The 19,580-nt window shown below is 43.0% G+C and overlaps 1 protein-coding gene across 5 annotated transcripts in view; it reads left to right on the forward strand.

The window, feature by feature from the left end:
- The window catches only part of LOC110508681 (catenin delta-2), a 104,622-nt gene that overhangs the window by 41,388 nt on the left and 43,654 nt on the right, over positions 1 to 19,580 (forward strand). For 4 of the 5 annotated variants that reach the window (XM_021589394.2, XM_021589395.2, XM_021589396.2 and 1 more), the window contains 7 exons: positions 6,002 to 6,036; positions 6,895 to 7,011; positions 9,003 to 9,148; positions 9,325 to 9,865; positions 10,335 to 10,478; positions 13,092 to 13,338; positions 16,476 to 16,532. In XM_021589394.2, coding sequence (XP_021445069.1) covers positions 6,002 to 6,036; positions 6,895 to 7,011; positions 9,003 to 9,148; positions 9,325 to 9,865; positions 10,335 to 10,478; positions 13,092 to 13,338; positions 16,476 to 16,532 — 1,287 coding nt within the window. Of the gene's footprint in view, positions 1 to 4,853; positions 4,931 to 6,001; positions 6,037 to 6,894; positions 7,012 to 9,002; positions 9,149 to 9,324; positions 9,866 to 10,334; positions 10,479 to 13,091; positions 13,339 to 16,475; positions 16,533 to 19,580 lie in introns of all 5 variants that reach the window. The other variant, XM_036965994.1, reaches the window with a different exon arrangement.

Consider the following 19,580-nt stretch of genomic DNA (forward strand, 5'->3'; position numbering starts at 1 on the left):
ATAGAGAAGGCAGGCTATTTGGAGTAGAGGAGTGCAGTAGCAGGGCTCCGTTTGCGCTTCCTTGCAAAAGAGACCTTTGTCTCAATGGTGACTCCCTGTTCAAATAAAAGTCAAATACCTGGGCCTACAGAGCAGGGATGTTGAAACAGGAGACTGTTCGACTGCCCTGCTGCCACGCTGCATAACCTCCTCCGGATTTACAAGCCGTTCGTTACAGTTCTATCTTTAACTGCTCTAACACTGAACTCAACCTTCCTCTTCCTGTCCTCAGTTTACAGTGCTTCTCTCAGCACTAACATTCCAATTCACACACACACACACACACACACTTTGCTCTACACTTTGATACTATAATAATAGCTTATTTACAGTATGTATATTTTCTTAATTACCACCAACATAATTATATGAGAGAGGGTTGATATTAACGATCTCATCATGGGAATGTAACCGGGCCCTTGATTCTCTCTCAATATCCAGCACATCTCCATAAAAGTAGTGTGATTAACGGTGAGAAACTGTTAGAATATAGACAGTGACCTGCAGCTGCAGCACCAGTTAATCACACTATCAATTACGCTCTCTTTTATAGTTAATTATCCAGCCAGACTGGATTGATTGTGTAGTAGTAAATCAATATGAGAAACAGTTCTGAGCTAAAGTTCAATTAGCTATTTAAAGGTAGGCTTTAACCTGCCGTTTGCACGCAGAGCTTAGAAAGATTGTGGAATAAAGAATGTTAGATGCAACATATTGGGGATGAAAGTGGGTTGTTACAGTTTCTATTTCTGTCGAGTCATGTCTCTCTATAGCCTAGTAGTTTTAGAGCTTGCAGACGGGGATGTAGGCCTGCAGGTATGCCATGGTAACCAACATGAAGTTCCAACATTTGTGGGAAACACAGGAGTGAGATGGGAGGTACTGGTTATTGTCATCCATCCTTTCAGACAAGCAGAGTGTCTCTGTGAAAGGCCACTCAAGTTCCTCTCTTCCTCCCCTGCCCTGTTTCGGTGCGGTTCTGTGTGTGTGTGTATAGTTCAATAAAGTGCCGGTGATGAATGAGCACTCACGGCCGATGCAGAGCCCCTATTAACATATGGCATTTGTGTTCTCCGGCAATTCGTCACCTCAATGTAAACAGAGACAGCCTCACAATATGAATCCTCTCACACTCTGCAGAAGAGAAATCAATGGGATGATATAGCAGCTTCTACTTGGCCAAAGGGCCGGTGAATGACCATTTAGCCTGGTGATAACAGTGGCGTCTGAGCTCTGAGGCAGCAAGCGCCGGGCTGGCCATCGCTCTGATATTCTCACATTGATTAAGGGACGGAGCAGCAGAGCTCGATACCCATCTCAAGCTCCCATTTCCAGTGAATCCATAGTTATTATGATTTTTGTTTGTGTGCTCCAGATCAGAGATAATCTCCCATCGATCCCAGTGTGGTTATCTGACATAATAGTCCATATGTGAGCAGGTTGACATTTATTGGGATGGCTCTTGTTCTGGAGGCAGAACCGAGCAATTTCCACTAGATGGGCCAGTGGCAAAGTCAAAATTGTCTATCTATGCATGAAAACAAAAATGTAGTAGTACAGTAGTACAACTTGTCTGTCGATAGCTCCTCTTATCATTTGTTTCACATTTGCACCCTGCTTACACACTAAAAAGGAACAAAAGGTCCTTGTTCTAATTCTGACTAAAACTACACAAATCATCAGATTATAGTTTTCTGATTCTAATAAATTTCATGCAATTATATGGTTTCAGGGTGGAATATTTTAATCATTACCTTTACGCATATTATCAGCCATCCCAATAAATGCCAACCTGCTCCATATGACGGCCCCGGTTTAGCGACTACATCAACATACTGGCCTATGTAAATGATTAAGGCTGCTGGCTGGAAGCCCAACCGGCTGCAGGGTGGCACTATTATTCCTTTTATGTTATTTGTCATCTTACGTCCTACTTTAATGTATTCAGACAGTAATACACTCGTTTCACCCACAGACCGGCTCATACATAAAACATACTAAATTCTGTCTGCAAAGGTGCCATTTTCCTCCTTAACCTCTACGGGATCGGTGTCCTCCCCCTCTTCGGGACAGTTGAGCTAACGTGTGCTAATGTGATTATTATGACGTTGTAAGAAACAACATTTCGAGGACATAGACATGTCTTATATGGGCAGAAAGTTGAAATTCTTGTTAATCTAACTGCACTGTCAAATTTTCAGGAGCTATTACAGTGGAAAAATACCATGCTATTGTTTGACGAGAATGCACAACAACAAAAAACTTTTATCATGGTAACTGGTTTGATACGTTCTCCTCTGAAGGTAAATAATGTACTTACATGCAATAATCTTGCTCTGATTTGTCATCCTGTGGGTCCCAGAGTTAAAATGTAGCATAGTTTTGTTTGATAAAAACAATTTTTATATACAAATGTAGGAACTGGGTTCTACAGTTTGAACCCCTGCTGTCTTCCCCCTGGAATTATTATTAGGAGGCCGTGGCTCGGGTGGTTGATGTCCTTGATGATCTTTTTGACCTTCCTGTGACATCGTGTGCTGTATATGTCCTGGAGAGCAGGCAGTTTGCCCTCGGTGATGCGTTGGGCAGACCGCACCACCTTCTGGAGAGCCCTGCGGTTGCAGGCGGTGCAGTTGCCGTACCAGGCGTCGATACAGCCCGACAGGATGCTTTGAATTGTGCATCTGTAAAAGTTTGTGAGGGCCTTAGGGGCCAAGCCGAATGTCTTCAGCCTCCTGAGGTTGAAGAAGTGCTGTTGTGCCTTCTTCACCACACTGTCTGTGTGGGTTGACCATTTCAGATTGTCAATGATGTGCACGCCGAAGAACTTGAAGCTTTCCACCTTCTCCACACTGCGGTCTCGTCAATGTGGATAGGGGCGTGCTCCCTCTGCTGTTTCCTGAAGTTCACAATCAGCTCCTTCGTTTTTCCAACATTGAGGAAGAGGTTATCTTCCTGGCACCACTCCGCCAGGGCCCTTACATCCTCCCTGTAGGCTTTCTCGTCACTGTTGGTAATCAGGCGTACTACTGTTGTGTCGTCTGCAAACTTGATGATTGAGTGGGAGAAGTGCGTGGCCACGCAGTCATAGGTGAACAGTGAGTACAGGATGTGGCTAAGCACGCACCCTTGTGGGGCCCCTGTTTTGAGGATCAGCAAAGTTTAGGTGTTGTTTCCTACCTTCACCACCTGGGGACAGCCCTACAGGAAGTCTAGGACCCAGTTGCACAGGGCAAGGTTCAGACCCAGGGCCCCCTAGCTTAATGATGAGCTTGGAGGGTACTATGGTGTTGAATGCTGAGCTATAGTCAATGAACAGCATTCTTACATACAGTGGGGAGAACAAGTATTTGATGCACTGCCGATTTTGCAGGTTTTCCTACTTACAAAGCATGTAGAGGTCTGTCATTTTTATCATAGGTACACTTCAACTGCGAGAGACGGAATCTAAAACTAAAATCCAGAAATTCACATTGTATGATTTTTAAGTAATTAATTTGCATTTTATTGCATGACATAAGTATTTGATCACCTACCAACCAGTAAGAATTCCGGCTCTCACAGACCTGTTAGTTTTTCTTTAAGAAGTCCTCCTGTTCTCCATTCATTACCTGTACCAACTGCACCTGTTTGAACTCGTTACCTGTATAAAATACACCTGTCCACACACTCAATCAAACAGACTCCAACTTCTCCACAATGGCCAAGACCAGAGAGCTCTGTAAGGACATCAGGGTTAAATTGTAGACCTGCACAAGGCTGGGATGGGCTACAGCACGATAGGCAAGCAGCAATTATTAGAAAATGGAAGAAGTTCAAGATGACGGTCAATCACCCTCGGTCTGGGGCTCCATGCAAGATCTCACCTCGTGGGGCATCAATGATCATGAGGAAGGTGAGGGATCAGCCCAGAACTATACGTCAGGACCTGGTCAATGACCAGAAGAGAGCTGGGACCACAGTCTCAAAGAAAACCATTAGTAACACACTACGCCGTCATGGATTAAAATCCTGAAGCGCACGCAAGGTCCCCCTGCTCAAGCCAGCGCATGTCCAGGCCCGTCTGAAGTTTGCCAATGACCATCTGGATGATCCAGAGGAGGAATGGGAGAAGGTCATGTGGTCTGATGAGACAAAAATAGAGCTTTTTGGTCTAAACTCCACTTGCTGTGTTTGGAGGAAGAAGAAGGATGAGTTCAACTCCAAGAATGGATGGGGCCATGTATCGCGAGATCTTGGCCAACAACCTCCTTCCCTCAGTAAGAGCATTGAAGATAGGTCGTGGCTGGGCCTTCCAGCATGACAACGACCCGAAACACACAGCCAGGGCAACTAAGTAGCGGCTCCGTAAGAAGCATCTCAAGGTCCTGGAGTGGCATCGCCAGTCTCCAGACATAAACCCAATAGAAAATCTTTGGAGGGAGCTGAAAGTACGTATTGCCCAGCGACAGCCCCGAAACCTGAAGGATCTGGAGAAGGTCTGTATGGAGGAGTGGACCAAAATCTCTGCTGCAGTGTGTGCAAACCTGGTCAGGAACTACAGGAAACGTATGATCTCTGTAATTGCGAACAAAGATTTCTGTACCAAATATTAAGTTCTGCTTTTCTGATGTGTCAAATAGTTATGTCATGCAATAAAATGCAAATTAATTACTTAAAAATCATACAATGTGATTTTCGGGAGTTTTGTTTTAGATTCCGTCTCTCACAGTTGAAGTGTACCTATGATAAAAATGACAGACCTCTACATGCTTTGTAAGTAGGAAAACCTGCAAAATCAGCAGTGTATCAAATACTTGTTCTCCCCACTGTAGGTATTCCTCTTGTCCAGATGGGATAGGGCAGTGTGCAGTGCGATGGCGATTACATCATCTGTGGCTCTGTTGGGGCGGTAAGTAAATTGAAGTGGGTCTAGGGTGTCGGGTAAGGTGGAGGTGATATCATCCTTAACTAGCCTCTCAAAGCACTTCATGATGACAGAAGTGAGTGCTACATCTCTGCTCTGATAAGAGGGAAGCCAGTTGATTTCTCAGTGTGGAGCCATTTTACAAATCAGATAAGGCATCCACTCATGTAGAATTAGAAATGTAGCCTACATAAAATGAAACACCCCTGTCTGTAACCTCAAAATGCTGGCAGAATCATTACAGACAATACTGAAGGTCTCCATAAACAGCAGTGAGTTGTATTTCATTATTGTTATGTGTTAATTTAGTCTTGCGTGACCTTGCCTTGCTCTTGTAGGTGGTGTTTTCATGGTTACATTGTTAATATGTGTCACCCATCCCATGGCCCATGGGAAGAGGGGCAGTAGAGGCACACAGTACCTTGTGATGAAGTGCCGGGATGATTTTTTTCTACAGTGTGTCGGGGAGGGGTGGGTGGCGTCTCTGTGGGGAAACAGGAATAGGAAGGGGTGGTCGGCAATGGGGGAGAGGAGCGAGGGTGGCAGTGGCGGCTTTGAAAGCTTCTCCTCCCAAGACCACGTGTTGTGTAACCCACTCCCCTCCCCCCTGGAGGGAGACCCCGTTCACACTTAGTGCTGCACTGGCTGGCTGGGCTACTCTGACAGAATACACCATGTTGACCATTCTAAAGGAGGAAAGGATCCCTACAGTCAGCCCCACTCCCAGTAATCTCTGCTCTACGACACTGTAACCTAGTGATGCCACACGGATATACAGACTGGGGACAGAGCCAAGTGTTACTGTAGCGGCATCTCACCCAAACCTTATCCTCCCTCTCTGTCTCTAACAGGGAATTCTCATTGCGATGTACACATATATTACAGTTACTGCGAGTTCATGTGGATGTGTACTGAATTCATGGAGATTTTTTTTTTAATGAAAATGTCCCAGTCACCAGGTAATGCTCAAGGCTGGGCCATTAAGATGCTACGGCAGAGGAAGATGGTTTGCTGTTTTTCTATTCTGACCATGCTCTGTTTCCTTCTTTCTTTCAGTTCAGCGGATGATAAGTTTCGCTGGAATAACCAAGGTAGGTACATTTTACATTCCATGCATGTAGTTCTGTGTTATGTCACAGAGCACGCGACAACCTCAGTTGAGTTGCATACTTTGAAATGATAGGTGTATCTTGTGAGTAGAGTGGAGTGGACCATGTCTAGCTCCTAGGTGTGGACAGCTGTCATCATTTGTCAGATAGACACAGCTTTGTTGCTGTTCTGTCTTGTCAGTCCGGTGTAAAAAATTGCACATCTAGTTGAGACTATATTGATGGGCTTAGAGCAAAGTATGAATGACAGAACACACCTTTGTCTTCTAAAGTATCAAACACAGGTAGTCTAGGATTTGATCATTGAAGCGGCGGTGGTCAAAGATTTATGACTGACTGCAAGTCATGTTCAGAATTCTACTGCTCCTGCTTCTCCTTAGTCACCGACTCAGGGGAAGTTCCACTGATGTTTTGGATGAGATTATAAAAATGTTGCACAAACAGAATTATCCCTGAGTTAAAACACCAGTAATCATCATCATGACTCTAATAGGGTAGAGGACTAAGTGTCTGCTGCCAGTAGCCTCAGCCTTAGATGAGAGATTAATCCTGATCTTAAACCTCTTGTGTAAGGCTTTAACCCCTTGGCACTGTTTGCCGTACTGATGACACTAGACAGAGGACAAGTATGTCAGTTACTGTAGGTAAGGACGAACAGATAGTCAAGGAGAAGGTACGGCACGGCAGAGACACATTTCAGTGTTTAGTCAAGAGCTTTTTGCTTATCTAGCATGGTCACCACCACCTGGCCGTCAGAGTGTGTCTGTAGTAAAGTCTTGCCTCTTTTTAAGGTAACTGAACACTAATCCTGTTTCTCTATTCATTTCTGTGTCTCCACAGACGGACAGAAGGACATTGAGGAAGAACTGACGACCGGCTTGGAGCTGGTGGACTCCTGCATTAGGTCACTCCAGGAATCTGGGATACTTGACTCCCAGGAATTCTCCGCAGGCGACAGTAAGGACCTTATGCAGTGCAGATTATTTTTTCTTTTTTTTAACTTACTTTTAGGTATATTGTTTAGTACCTTTTAAAGCAGCAGAAACATTGTGAATAAAGTGATTTGATTTCATTGTTGAATTACATCGTATCCTTACTATAGTTAAGATATTTTCAAATTCACTAGAAATAGACAAATAGCTTGACATGTGCCAAATGAAAGCTAAGTTGACTGCAACACTCTTTTTTTTTAAACTTAGACATGTTTAGAACTGATTATGCTTATCAATATTCAAAATAAATGTCAAGAAAAATGCCAAGAATTATCTGTATGGAATCGCCTAGATACAGAAATGCTAGGTGATAGGTCTCTCTTTTGTAGAGCCCAGAGTGATATCAATGACTGTTTCAATCAGGAACTATATACCGCAGGTGTTTGTCTCTTATCACCCCTGCCTTCTGCATTCGAAACAGTTGTTTTCCTTTCTCTTTTGAACCCAAATGCCCTCACTTCATTTGATCCAAGCAATGATCTTCATCTTTCCACTAAGAGCCACTGAGAGAGTATTATCTGTCAGGATAGATTCAGTATATGTCAAGGGTTTGATATGGAAATGATGTCTCGCCGAGGTGTCAGCGGCTTCCTTCGGGCATAACAGAGAACACATGTGTACGAGGAACACGCTTTCAAATCAGCCACCGCAAAATAAATTGCGTTCATATTCAATCTGTTGAAAAGTGCAGGGAGTTTTGGGGCTAGGAAGGGAGAACATTTTCAGATAACACTAGTTTATGCCCAGTGTGTGTGTTTTGGCACGTTTGTGTGTGTACGTACGTGCATGTGCACGTCTCATAGACTGTGTTTGCACACATATGTGCACAGCACACCCATCTTACTCCCCTCTCGAGTAGTGAGGCTAAAAATAGCATCTTGATGAAATATTGAAATGTTTTGATACAGAATGCAGGTCGTAGACTAGATGAATAAAGGAGCCCCTCCCTGTATATTTCAGGCACCCAGAGCGATCACCACTCCAGGGATATTCCTCTGGTCTGCTAGACTACTTGACTCTACCACACACACCACAAATGAACTCTTCTATGAAAGCTCCTGCAATATTCACTTTCCTTCCTGAAATCCTCTCCCAAAGATTCACTACCATTGACATGATTATGTATTTAGGAAATACCCAATAACTTAACAGCCCGAAGTGGTCGCAGAAACATTTCCGTGGTCATTTTCATACTGTGTGTGTGTGTGTGTGTGTGTGTGTGTGTGTGTGTGTGTGCCAGAGGCAGTTATTGGGCACAAGTTGCCAGTGACTCCACGCTAATGTGAAAATGAGGTCGGTGTTGCCAGAACAACATGGATGTGAGACTAAAAGCAGAGGAAGGTGTGAAGGCAGTCAAGGGAGGAAGTCTTACAGACCTGTGAGCAGTGTAGAGCACTGAAACGGATCACACTGAAACAGGTTCACAGCATTTTACTTAGTGACTCACAGCTAAATCGCGGAAAATAGTATACTACTATACTGTACATTTGATTTGCTTTTGTGTGTGCAGTAATTCTATTTTGATTTAGAACTGTGTCTTTTATACAAAATATAATATACTGAATCCTATTGCTGATGTAATAAAAATATAGGTCTATGAAAATAAAATGCTGACGTTAGTGTTACTAATTGAAGGCTAACCTTTATTTTTGGCCTCATTCTGCACCACTTGTGCTCAGTAACTCCCAGTTCCTCCTGATCCATTATGCATGCCCTTACTCTCTCCATTTCTGGGTCTGAGAGAGAGAGAGAGAGAGAGAGAGAGGTATTTCGGTAGAAAGGTAGGTGGAGAGAAAGTATTTGAATTTGAAAGACCCTACAGTACATCAACATTCAACCCTCGTCATATAAGAGACTGGGAGAGAGACTGGTAAAAGAGAGTGTGGGGGATATAGAGACAGAGGGTAAGAGGTTGTCGCAATATTTCAGCTCCACTATTCTCTCTGCCCTAAACAGGACAAGGCCTGCTATCCCAGAGTGCACTACAGCTCAACAATCAGGATGGTTCACTCTCTTACCCAGCCGGTTACCTCAGCAACCAGGCACTAGAGGCCCTGCCCCGCAGTGGCCAGGTGGGAGGGGCAGTCCACAGTTACAACCAGGTGGGTGAGACTTAGAGCCCTGGTCAAAAGTAGTGGACTAAGGAATAGAGTGCCATTTGTAACGGGCTCCTATATTGCGTCTGTCAATGATAATAGCCTCTTTGCTGTATAGTCTGGATTTCAATATGGCATGTGATGTAGGTGTAAGATCTAAGGTTCTTTCTGTGGTTCTCCAGGTGACGTCTAGCCGTGCGGCCCAGCTAGCTGCCAGTGTAGACTCCTCCCAGTCCAGAGAGTCGTTTGCCCAGGGCCATGGCAGCGCCTTCCACATGCCTGACGCCCCGCCAACTCCTTCCATGTACTACTCTTGCTCCACCCTGCCTGCCCAACGTGTGAGCTCCCCCCACTCCATGCAGGCTGTGGGCTCTCCCACCAAGCTTCAGCGCCTGGGCTCTGCCTCTGACATGCCCAGCTACGCCACCCTGCAGCGGGTCTCCTCGCCCAAGCAGTCCCCCAGCCGGCTGGCCAAGTCCTACAGCACCAGCTCCCCCATAAACATGGTAGTTGGGTCTGCTGGGCTGTCCTCCACTTCCCCGCTGCACATGGCTTCTTCAGGCAACGCCTCGGGCTCATCCCCACTCCATCAATTCAGCTCTACCGTGGGTAACTACGCTACCCTGTCCCCCACCAAGCGCATGCAGCACTCCTCGGACCAGTACAAGATCTCCCACGAGCTGTATGCAAACGCCACCCTCGGGAGGCCTGGCAGCCTGGCAGGTGGGTGCACAGGCTCAGACAGAGATAAACTGTCTTTATATACAAAACATTAAAAACACTTTCCTAATACTGAGTTTAACAAGTGACATCAATAAGGGATCATAGCTTTCACCTGGATTCACGTGACCAGTCTATGTCATGGAAAGAGCAGGTGTTCATAGTGTTTTGTACACTCGGTGTATATATCATGTCTAAAAATGTGTGTTTTTTCTATGGGCTCAGCAGTCTTTTATTTATATATGTTTTCTCAAATGACTCTAAATGCTGTAGTTAATGGACTTGATAATACTATATATTATTAACCATGTTTGGAACACAGGAGGCTGCTGGTTTTATGTGTTCAATACCATTCTATTTATTCTGTTCCAGCCATTACTATGAGCCCGTCTTCCCCAATTAAGGTGCCACTAGCCTCCTGTGGTTTGGAACCACTTAGTGATGTTTCCTATGTTTTTGTTGTGGTGTTCAGGATCCAGGGGCTCTTATAGCAGCCAGCACAGTCACCTGGGCTCCGAGCTGCGACCTCTCCAGTCTCCTGAGCACCACATTGACCCCATCTATGAGGACAGGGTCTACCAGAAGCCTTCTATCAGGAGTCTCAATCAGAACCAGGGTGAGTCAGATGGTCCAGAACCCCTGCCCTACTGCGCTGGGCATCCCCTTATATTTGACTAGGCTTTTGTCAGGCTCACCTACTTCTTTTGACCAACTAAATGTTAATATCCCACTGTTGGTTTCAGAGGGTTATCATTCAATGAGAGGTTCAAGAGCCAAATGCGTTCTCAGTAGTTACTTCTATTTTATTGGTTCTTTGAAGTTCTGTGTCAGCACTTGATTAGTCCTTGATAGGGAGAATTTACTAAAGCAACGATACATTGTATAATGTCAGAATTAGATGGGAATTAAGCGAACACAGCAAGCCCAAAAGGTAAGGAAGCAGGTATATCAACAGTCAATGCCCCACATTTAGCTTATTATTCAGGTGGAACTTAGGTGGGCCTTTAAACTGTGGTTTTCCTGCAAATAACGCTAATAATGATCAAAAACAACATTAGCGTTTTTATCACTCCATCAGATCGTTTATCTCAATTTTTCAGTTCAGTTATGCAAATCCGATTAGTATCTTGATAGCAATCACAATCACATAACATTAGATAATTAGATATTAGACAGAAATAAATCTAAATTATTCCCGCAGAATTTAAACTCAAGCGTTGAAAACTGAGTTGGAGGCACCCACCATGGTCAAATGCATTCCACAGTATTTAGCCTAATGCTTTCTTTAATGAGCATGTGTATCCCCTCCACAGAAATTCCACCTCACGTCACTGCATATGATGAAATCCTACTATACGATCTGAAAAGCTTTGTAGTTTCCTAACGGCTAGGGAATTGGAGTTACAATCTTGCTTCCTGTTTGTAAAGACTACAGGCTAGTAAATTATGAAAGACCTGAGGGAATACTGTGATTCTTACTGGTGTTTCATTGAGCATGGGTTGAGATGGTACAGATTGTGCATGAAGGCTGTTGGCTCATATCCTCACAGCCTTCTGCACAGTACTGTATCCATCCTCTGCTCATACTCAACCTAATCTTTTATTTTATTTTTTATCTTTATTTAACTAGGCAAGTCAGTTAAGAACAAATTCTTATTTTACAATGACAGCCTACCGGGGAACAGGGTTAACTGCTTTGTTCAGGGGCAGAACGACTGGCCCAACGCTCTAACCTCTAGGCTACCTGTCACCCCCTTCAGACAACCGTCTGGGCAAAATGTTGCATCTAGTGGTTTAATGTTGTTTTTTGCTAATTTGGTTGTCCAAAAAACGTTGCATCAACATCAAATACATAACTAACATAAAATATCACATAACAAATTGAGATGAGACACCATTTGTTTCTGTGATTATATAAATTTCCAACCCTCATACAACATTCATCCAATGTGAATTGGTCTGATATTCCATTTGTCCGACTATAGTACAACTACGAGCTGCTCATGTGGAAAGTTTCAATGTGTGGAGCCGAGGTCATGGCTCTTAGGGAGGAGGGAGTCATGTACAAGCTGCTACACTGTAACTCTATTCACCTCTCACACTGTCTGCAGGCAGGCAGGCAGGCAGGCAGGCAGGCAGGCAGGCAGGCAGGCAGGCAGGCAGGCAGGCAGGCAGGCAGTGCTCCTCAGAGATAGAGGCCTTCTACCTACATGGTCAGGATTATCAGTAGAAGCATCTCTGCCAATGCGTGCAGCGCAGCACGGTAGTGCATGCTTTCAGACTGGACTCACAGTTCAAGTGCTTTAGAGATACATCAAGGTGCATGGCAATACGTGAGAGAATAGTGTTTCAACCCAAGGCTTTGCTCAAGCTATTTTTCCCAAATATGTATATGTTCAAAATAGCATTGAATTACATTTATGTAAGAGGAGTGTCTTATGTAGGCCCTTATAGATTATTTTCAGCTAGTACCTGTCATTGATTTTCTTAAAAAGCAAAGTCTTCACAGACAAACTTAGTTATCAGAGGCCATCCTTGGACTTTGATATTCATCACTGTCCCCAATGAATCCTTCTGACATAGATTTTTAACAACATAATACTGTCTGGAAATTAAAGTGTTCTGTGTTCAAGGTCATGTTCATGGCACTCAGGTAGATTATGAAAACACACACACACAAAAAAAACTTTTCACAGTGAACTGCTGACCAAAGCCTTTTCAATATTCTGAGAGAGATCAATCAGTTGGGTTGTGTTAGAGTGAATAGTCATCTATCTACAGAATGCCCACTTCTTGTCATGGCCATTTTGTCAATTATGGGTTAATTTGACAAAGCACTAACTTTAATTTGACAAAGTGACATTTGGTGCATTCCTTCGTCATAATTCATATAAGATAACTGTCCTGAAAGTTAGCATTTTTTCCAGACACATACATTTGCGTTTTTCCAGACACTTTTTTATTTTTCTGGTTTTCTGTCTATATTATAGTTTCTTAGTAGAGGCTGCTGGGAAGTATTGAAATTAATTAAATTAAATTATCCTTTTTGGCCTTCTTTTGACTTTGCTTTTGCCTTCTTGTTCCCCTCCTCTTCTTTGTCTGGTGGTTGGCTGTTCTGTTTCTCTTCTCACTGTGTGTTCTTACTCATTCCTCTGCCTAGACCCCGTAAACCAGTTTTGTGAACAGGTCCTGAACTTTCTGCTCTGTCCCTACTTCCCTCCTACCATAGCCCCGTCTTCCCCTGGTGTTGACTCCACCCCCTTGCAGCGTACAGGCAGCCAGAACGCCTCAGGCACTTTGCCATACCAGAGAAGCAGCTTTGCCACTGCCTCTGCTGCGGACTACTCCAACCCGTACCGCACTCTCCAGTTCTGCCCGTCTACCGAGTCTCCCTACAGCAAGTCTGGCCCCGCCCTTCCCCCGGAGGCCGCACTGGCCCGCTCACCTTCTGTGGACAGTATCCAGAAGGATCCCAGGTAAGTGCCGCTATAGTACTGCCGTTTTAAAACACACTTCTCTTTCAGTCAGGCCACTGAGTATGGAACACACGTCCACAACACATCACTGCCTCCCAATATCTCCTCAGTTTGATTTGAAGTCCTGTCGGTACCACTATGCCTTGAATGACACCACCACTGTTATTTGGAGGGCACATGAAGCTTGTGTTAAACCTTACCTTCTCCCTTCACATTGTGTCGTTGAAACGTTTATGTGTGTGTGAGTGAGTGTGTGAGTGCGTGTGTGTGTGTGTCATAAAGTGTTTCACTGGGAGTGCCTTGATTCATAAGCTGTATGGCTGTATTGCTGTACTATCAGAGTTGCTTTTGTTTGGGTCTGATCAAGGAGTGTATTCCTTTAGAGCAAACACAAAAACCGTACTGTCAATGCCAGTAACAACAACAACATGTTTAATCACTAGGAATACACACCAATTAAAGAGTTATCCTAGAAAACAGGAACACAAGAATCTGTGTTTGCATTCTCTACAATTTCATTACTGATTTATCCTGTTTAGTTTTCTTCATTCACCATCCCTGTACTGTTTGTTTATTTTAGTTTCTTTCCTTTTCCACCTTTCTGCCGTAGCTCTGCCATTACGTTGGCGTTTGCACACTCTTTCAGTGGATTTACTTGTGATGATGCATTGCATAGACTGGCTGCAACCAACTTTACAACATGCACAGTCAATTACAGTAATCTCCAAATGTGAAGGTCTTCTCTTTTATTTGGTTACTTCATATTCATTATTGTTAAAGGGTGGGTCTCACCAAAACAGTTCTCCAATCTTTCCTCATTTCAGTTCATTGTGGAAAAACTAGGCCAGTATTGTGCATAGCGAAGCAATGAAATTACAGAAATTGATTAAGTGTTTTAATGAATAATGTTCAAAATCGGCAAGCGAAACAACGTTTTACTCAACAAATACTTAACCACAATTAAGGATGTTATATTTGGTTGACTATGTACAGGTAACTGCCAAAATAAAGGAAACACATATATAGGGTCTTAATAGGGCGTTGGGCCACCACAAACCGCCAGAAGAGCTACAATGAGCCATGGCATACATTCTACAAGTGGCTAGAACTCTATTGGAGGGATGTGGCACCATTATTCAATGAGAAATTCCATAATTTGGTGTTTTGTTGATGTTGGTGGGAAACATTGTCTCAGGCGCTGCTCCAGTATCTCCCATAAGTGTTCAACTGAGTTGAGATCTGGTGACTGAGACACACACATACATGCACACACACATACATGCACACACACACACACACACACACACACACACACACACACACACACTCTTTAAACCCCCTATGGTCCTTTGAGACCCCTCTTTCATGGTAGCCAAAATAATGGGTGTGTGTGTGTATAATGGCCACTGGGCATTTTTATACAAGACCCTAAGCATGATGGGATGTTAATTGCTTAATTAACTCAGGAACCACACTTGTGTGGAAGTACCTGTTTTCAATATACAGTACATTGTATCCCTCATTTACTCCTTTATTTTGGCAGTTGCATGTATCTGTAAGTTAAAACCTTTTACTGCAGTGGGCTAAATCAGGGTCACACAGAGTGTTTTTTGGTAGTCTTAAACAAATATACTTGGAAACAATAGTATGCACCTCACACACATGGTTATGGGCTTAAAAAAATAAGACGCCTGTACCATGTCAGAAATACACTGACTATACCAAACATTAGGAACACCTTCCTTGATCTTGAGGGCAGGGACTCTACAAGGTGTCGAAAGCGTTCAACAGGGATGCTGGCCCATGTTGACTCCAATGCTTCCCACAGTTGTGTCAAGTTGGCTGGATGTCCTTTGGGAGGTGGACCATTCTTGATACACACTGGAAACTGTTGAGCATGAAAAACCCAGCAGCGTTGCAGTTCTTGACACAAACCGGTGTGCCTGGCAAACCGGTGCGCCTTTACCTCGTTCAAAGGCACTTCGATCTTTTGTCTTGCCCATTCACCCTCTGAATGGCACGCATACACAATCCATGTCTCAATTGTCTCATCGCTTAAAAATCCCTACACTGATTGAAGTGGATTTAACAAGTGACATCAATAAGGGATCATGGCTTTCACCTGGTCAGTCTACGTCATGGAAAGAGCAGGTATCCTTAATGTTTTGTATACTCAGTGTAGTGTTGAAATTTATTCAATTTTGAGTTTGCATCCCAATATTACACTTTATATACATCACAAAAGACTGAAATATAACAAAACCGTTTTACATAGAAACACCGGATAAAAAAATCATGATACAAAAATGATAGTTTATTAATTATAAAATTATGAAAAATATGAGTAACATTCCACCCATGAGTCCATGAGAGGGTGATTTGGTCATTTGACTGCAGGAAAGGGCTACAACTTTCCGAATGGTCAATGGTTGTTTGCAGGGTATAATCAATGTCACTATTTAGCAGAGAATCCTAAACCATAGGAAAGCTTATTCGTAAAACATCTATCCAGATGTAAGTAAGACAATAATACAATTGCTAGAACGGGTCTCTCCACAAACCATGATAATGGTTCTGATGACTGAACAACCCTTAATTGGTCTAGCTGATAGACAATGGTGAATGTGCAGGAAGATGTCAAAATTAAGAAATGACGTCATTATTTTAGCATCATCCTCCTAGTTTTTAAACTACAGCGTGTGACATCATTCAATGTGCCAATAAATCAGCACAATCTACTTTTTAGTTTTTTCAAATTGCCGGCAGCTTAAAGCTAACATTGGGATCATGTACGCTGTGCTAATGACTATACACAAAAAAGAGTAACAGGGGGAAATGTACAATACGGTGAATTTAGCAATACAAGGAATGTGTGGTAAGTGCATGGGGCTGCCATCTTTATGCACCTCTGCTATTGATCCTCACATTTCTTGATTTTTGTAAGACCCCCTCCTTAATGGACTCCCATCGACCACAATCAAATCATCATAGTGCATGTTCTGAATCCAGTGCAAGTGTGTAATATGAAAAGTGTTGAGAAAGAAAGACAGTCAAATGAGTATTATTTTATTCTTGTCAAGCTCCTTTGTGCGAGACACCCACCTACCTTTTTTTTCTTTCTGCCTGTCTCCTGATAGGTACGACCCTGAATTCCTTGTCTGGAATCAAAATCAAGCCGAGCAAAGAATGACAAAGTAATCCAGCATTTATTTACGTATTTCTATCTCTTATTCACTGAATCTGTCTTTCATGTCTACTACACAAAATGCCAGGCACATCTCCTTACCAATGAAAGAGCATGAATGAGAATAGTTCAATTCTATTTTCCATTGCATTGTCTTCTCAACTACTTAAAGTAGCTACTTCACTGAGAGATTAAGAGATGTGTTATTCGCTTTACTTCCAATTGAGCTCAGGCAAAGGTTGCGCTAGGGGTCCATGTCCAACATATTATATTTCCTTCTCACAAATGCACAGTATACATTAGGCTTATGTATCTATTGGCTTCAGGTTTCTCGAGTTAACTTTTCAGGCTTATCTAGTATTTGATGGTAAAGATGTGACATTGTGATGTCCGTTACTCTTTAGTGAATTAAGCTATAAGGGGTTTCTGACAGCAGTTAGAAGCTTTTTGGGTAGGCTACGGGGACTTGCTGATTGTGTTAGTAGGACAGTATTGTCCAACGATCATCCATTTTCTTCTTCGTTTTACATCCTTCATCATCATTTTTCACTCATTGTTTTTGAAATGTGCTTCATCATCCCAAGATTTACTGAGACTTGGTCGGTAATTGAGGGCAGAATCCAGGAATTTAGACTGTTATCATTCTCCCTTTATGCAATCTTTCTCAACTAATACTCATTTTAGTACATATATTATATATCGTGTAGTGTGACTGACCGACATCTATGGCCCACATAGGCTAGTAGAAACAATATGCGATTCCCATTCACTGACTAGTAATCCATACAGATTAGCACATGATATGTTTTATGGCCTATTTTTTGGGGCAGGTTGGCATTTATTGGGATGAGTTTTGTCCTGGAGGCAGAGCTGAGCGATTTCCACTAGATGGGCCAGCTGCTAAGTCAAAATTGGCTACATAGCCTATCGTAAAAATTGGTTTTAATTTAAGGTTAAGGCATAAGGTTAGCAGTATGGTTAATGTTAGGGTTAGGTTTAAAATCTGATTTTAAGACTTTGTGGATGTGCCAGCTAGTCACTAGCCTGCAGAGCTGCTTCCAGTATGAGTCATCCCAATAAATGCCAACCTGCGATGTCTTATCCCCAAGACTACAGTGATGTGTGGGATTCAAAGTACAGTGCATTCGAAAAGTATTTAGACCACTTCACCTTTTCCCCATTTTGTTACATTACAGCCTTATTCTAAAACAGGTTTTTAGAAATGTTTGCAAATGTATATACAAAAAAAGTATATATATGTATATCACAATTACAGAAGTATTCAGACCCTTTACTTAGTACTTTGTTTATGTACCTTTGGCAGCGATCAAATTACAGTCTCGAGTCTTCTTGGGTATGACGAACAAGCTTGGCACACCTGTATTTGGGGAGTTTATCCCATTCTTCTATGCAGATCCTCTCAAGCTCTGTCAGGTTGAATGGGGAGCATCGCTGAACAGCTATTTTCAGGTCTCTCCAGAGATTCTCGATCAGGTTCAAGTTCGGGCTCTGGCTGGGCCGCTCAAGGACATTCAGAGACTTGTTCGAAAGCTACTCCTGCGTTGCCTTGGCTGTGTGCTTAGGGTCATTGTCCTGTTGGAAGGTGAACTTTCACCCCAGGCTGAGGTCCTGTGCTTCCTGGAGCAGGTTTTCAAGGATCTTTCCTTTTACTGAGGAGTGTCTTCCGCCAGGCCACTCTACCGTAAAGGCCTGATTGGTGGAGTGCTGCAGAGATGGTTGTCTTTCTGGAAGTGTCACGGCTTTCTTCTGTTGAAGTAGAGGCGGACCAAAACGCAGCGAGGTTACTTTGATACATCTTTAATAAAGATGAAAATAGAACAATATACAAAAACAAGAAACGTGAAAAACTGAAAACAGCCCTCTCTGGTGTAACAAACACAAAGACAGGAACAATCACCCACAAAACCCAACACAAAACAGGCTACCTAAATATGGCCCCCAATCAGAGACGATGACTAACACCTGCCTCTGATTGAGAACCATATCAGGCCCAAACACAGAAACAGACAAACAAGACATCCAACATAGAATGCCCACTCAGATCACACGCTGACCAAACAAAACATAGAACATACAAAGCAAACTATGGTCAGGGTGTGACAGGAAGGTTCTCCCATCTCCAGAGAGGAACTCTGGAGCTCTGTCAGAGTGAACACCGGGTTCTTGGTCACCTCCCTAACCACGGTTCTTCTCTCCTCGTTGCTCATATTGTCCGGGTGGTCAGCTCTAGGAAGAGTCTTGGTGGTTCCAAGCTTCTTCCATTTAAGAATGATGGAGGCCACTGTGTTCTTGGGGACATTCAATGCTGCAGATGCACTGTCAACTGTGGGATCTTATATAGACAGGTGTATGCCTTTCCAAATCATGTCCAATCAATTGAATTTACCACAGGTGGACTCCAACCATTCTCAAGGATGAGCAATAGAAACAGGATGTACCTGAGCTCACTAAAGGTCTTATAGCAAAGGGTCTGAATACTTATGTAAATAAGGTATTTCTGTTTTTTTTAAATGATACACTTCCAAACATGTCTAAACCTGTTTATTCACTTTGTCATTATGTGGTATTGTGTGTAGATGTATTTAATCCATTTTAGAATAAGGCTGTAATGCAACAAAGTGTGGAAAAAGTCAAGGGGTCTGAATACTTTCCCAAATGCACTGTATGCTAAGTAGTTGTAATGTAAGTGCTGTCTTCTATCATGCAAAGTATACTGTATGATGGTACTGTCTTGTATGGTATGCATGATAGAAAAATATGGCTCATAAATAAACCCAGGAACCATTACTGGCAGTGTGTGTGTGCATTCTTACCAAAGCTATGGCACAGAGACAATGCTCACGTTGTGGAGGTGAACACATTTTAACATCCATACATTCATTTGACATCTGTCACACATGTACAGCATTTAACCCTTTAGCACTTTGTCGTTCTTTGAAAAGCTTAGTCTATGGAGCTCATTGATAGCCTCTATCCAATACTGTTTAGACAGGAGGACTGTGGATGGATTAAAGCAACAAAGGAAGCAGAGAAGCAA

This window comes from Oncorhynchus mykiss, chromosome 28, assembly GCF_013265735.2.
Source record: "Oncorhynchus mykiss isolate Arlee chromosome 28, USDA_OmykA_1.1, whole genome shotgun sequence".
NCBI lineage: Eukaryota > Metazoa > Chordata > Actinopteri > Salmoniformes > Salmonidae > Oncorhynchus > Oncorhynchus mykiss.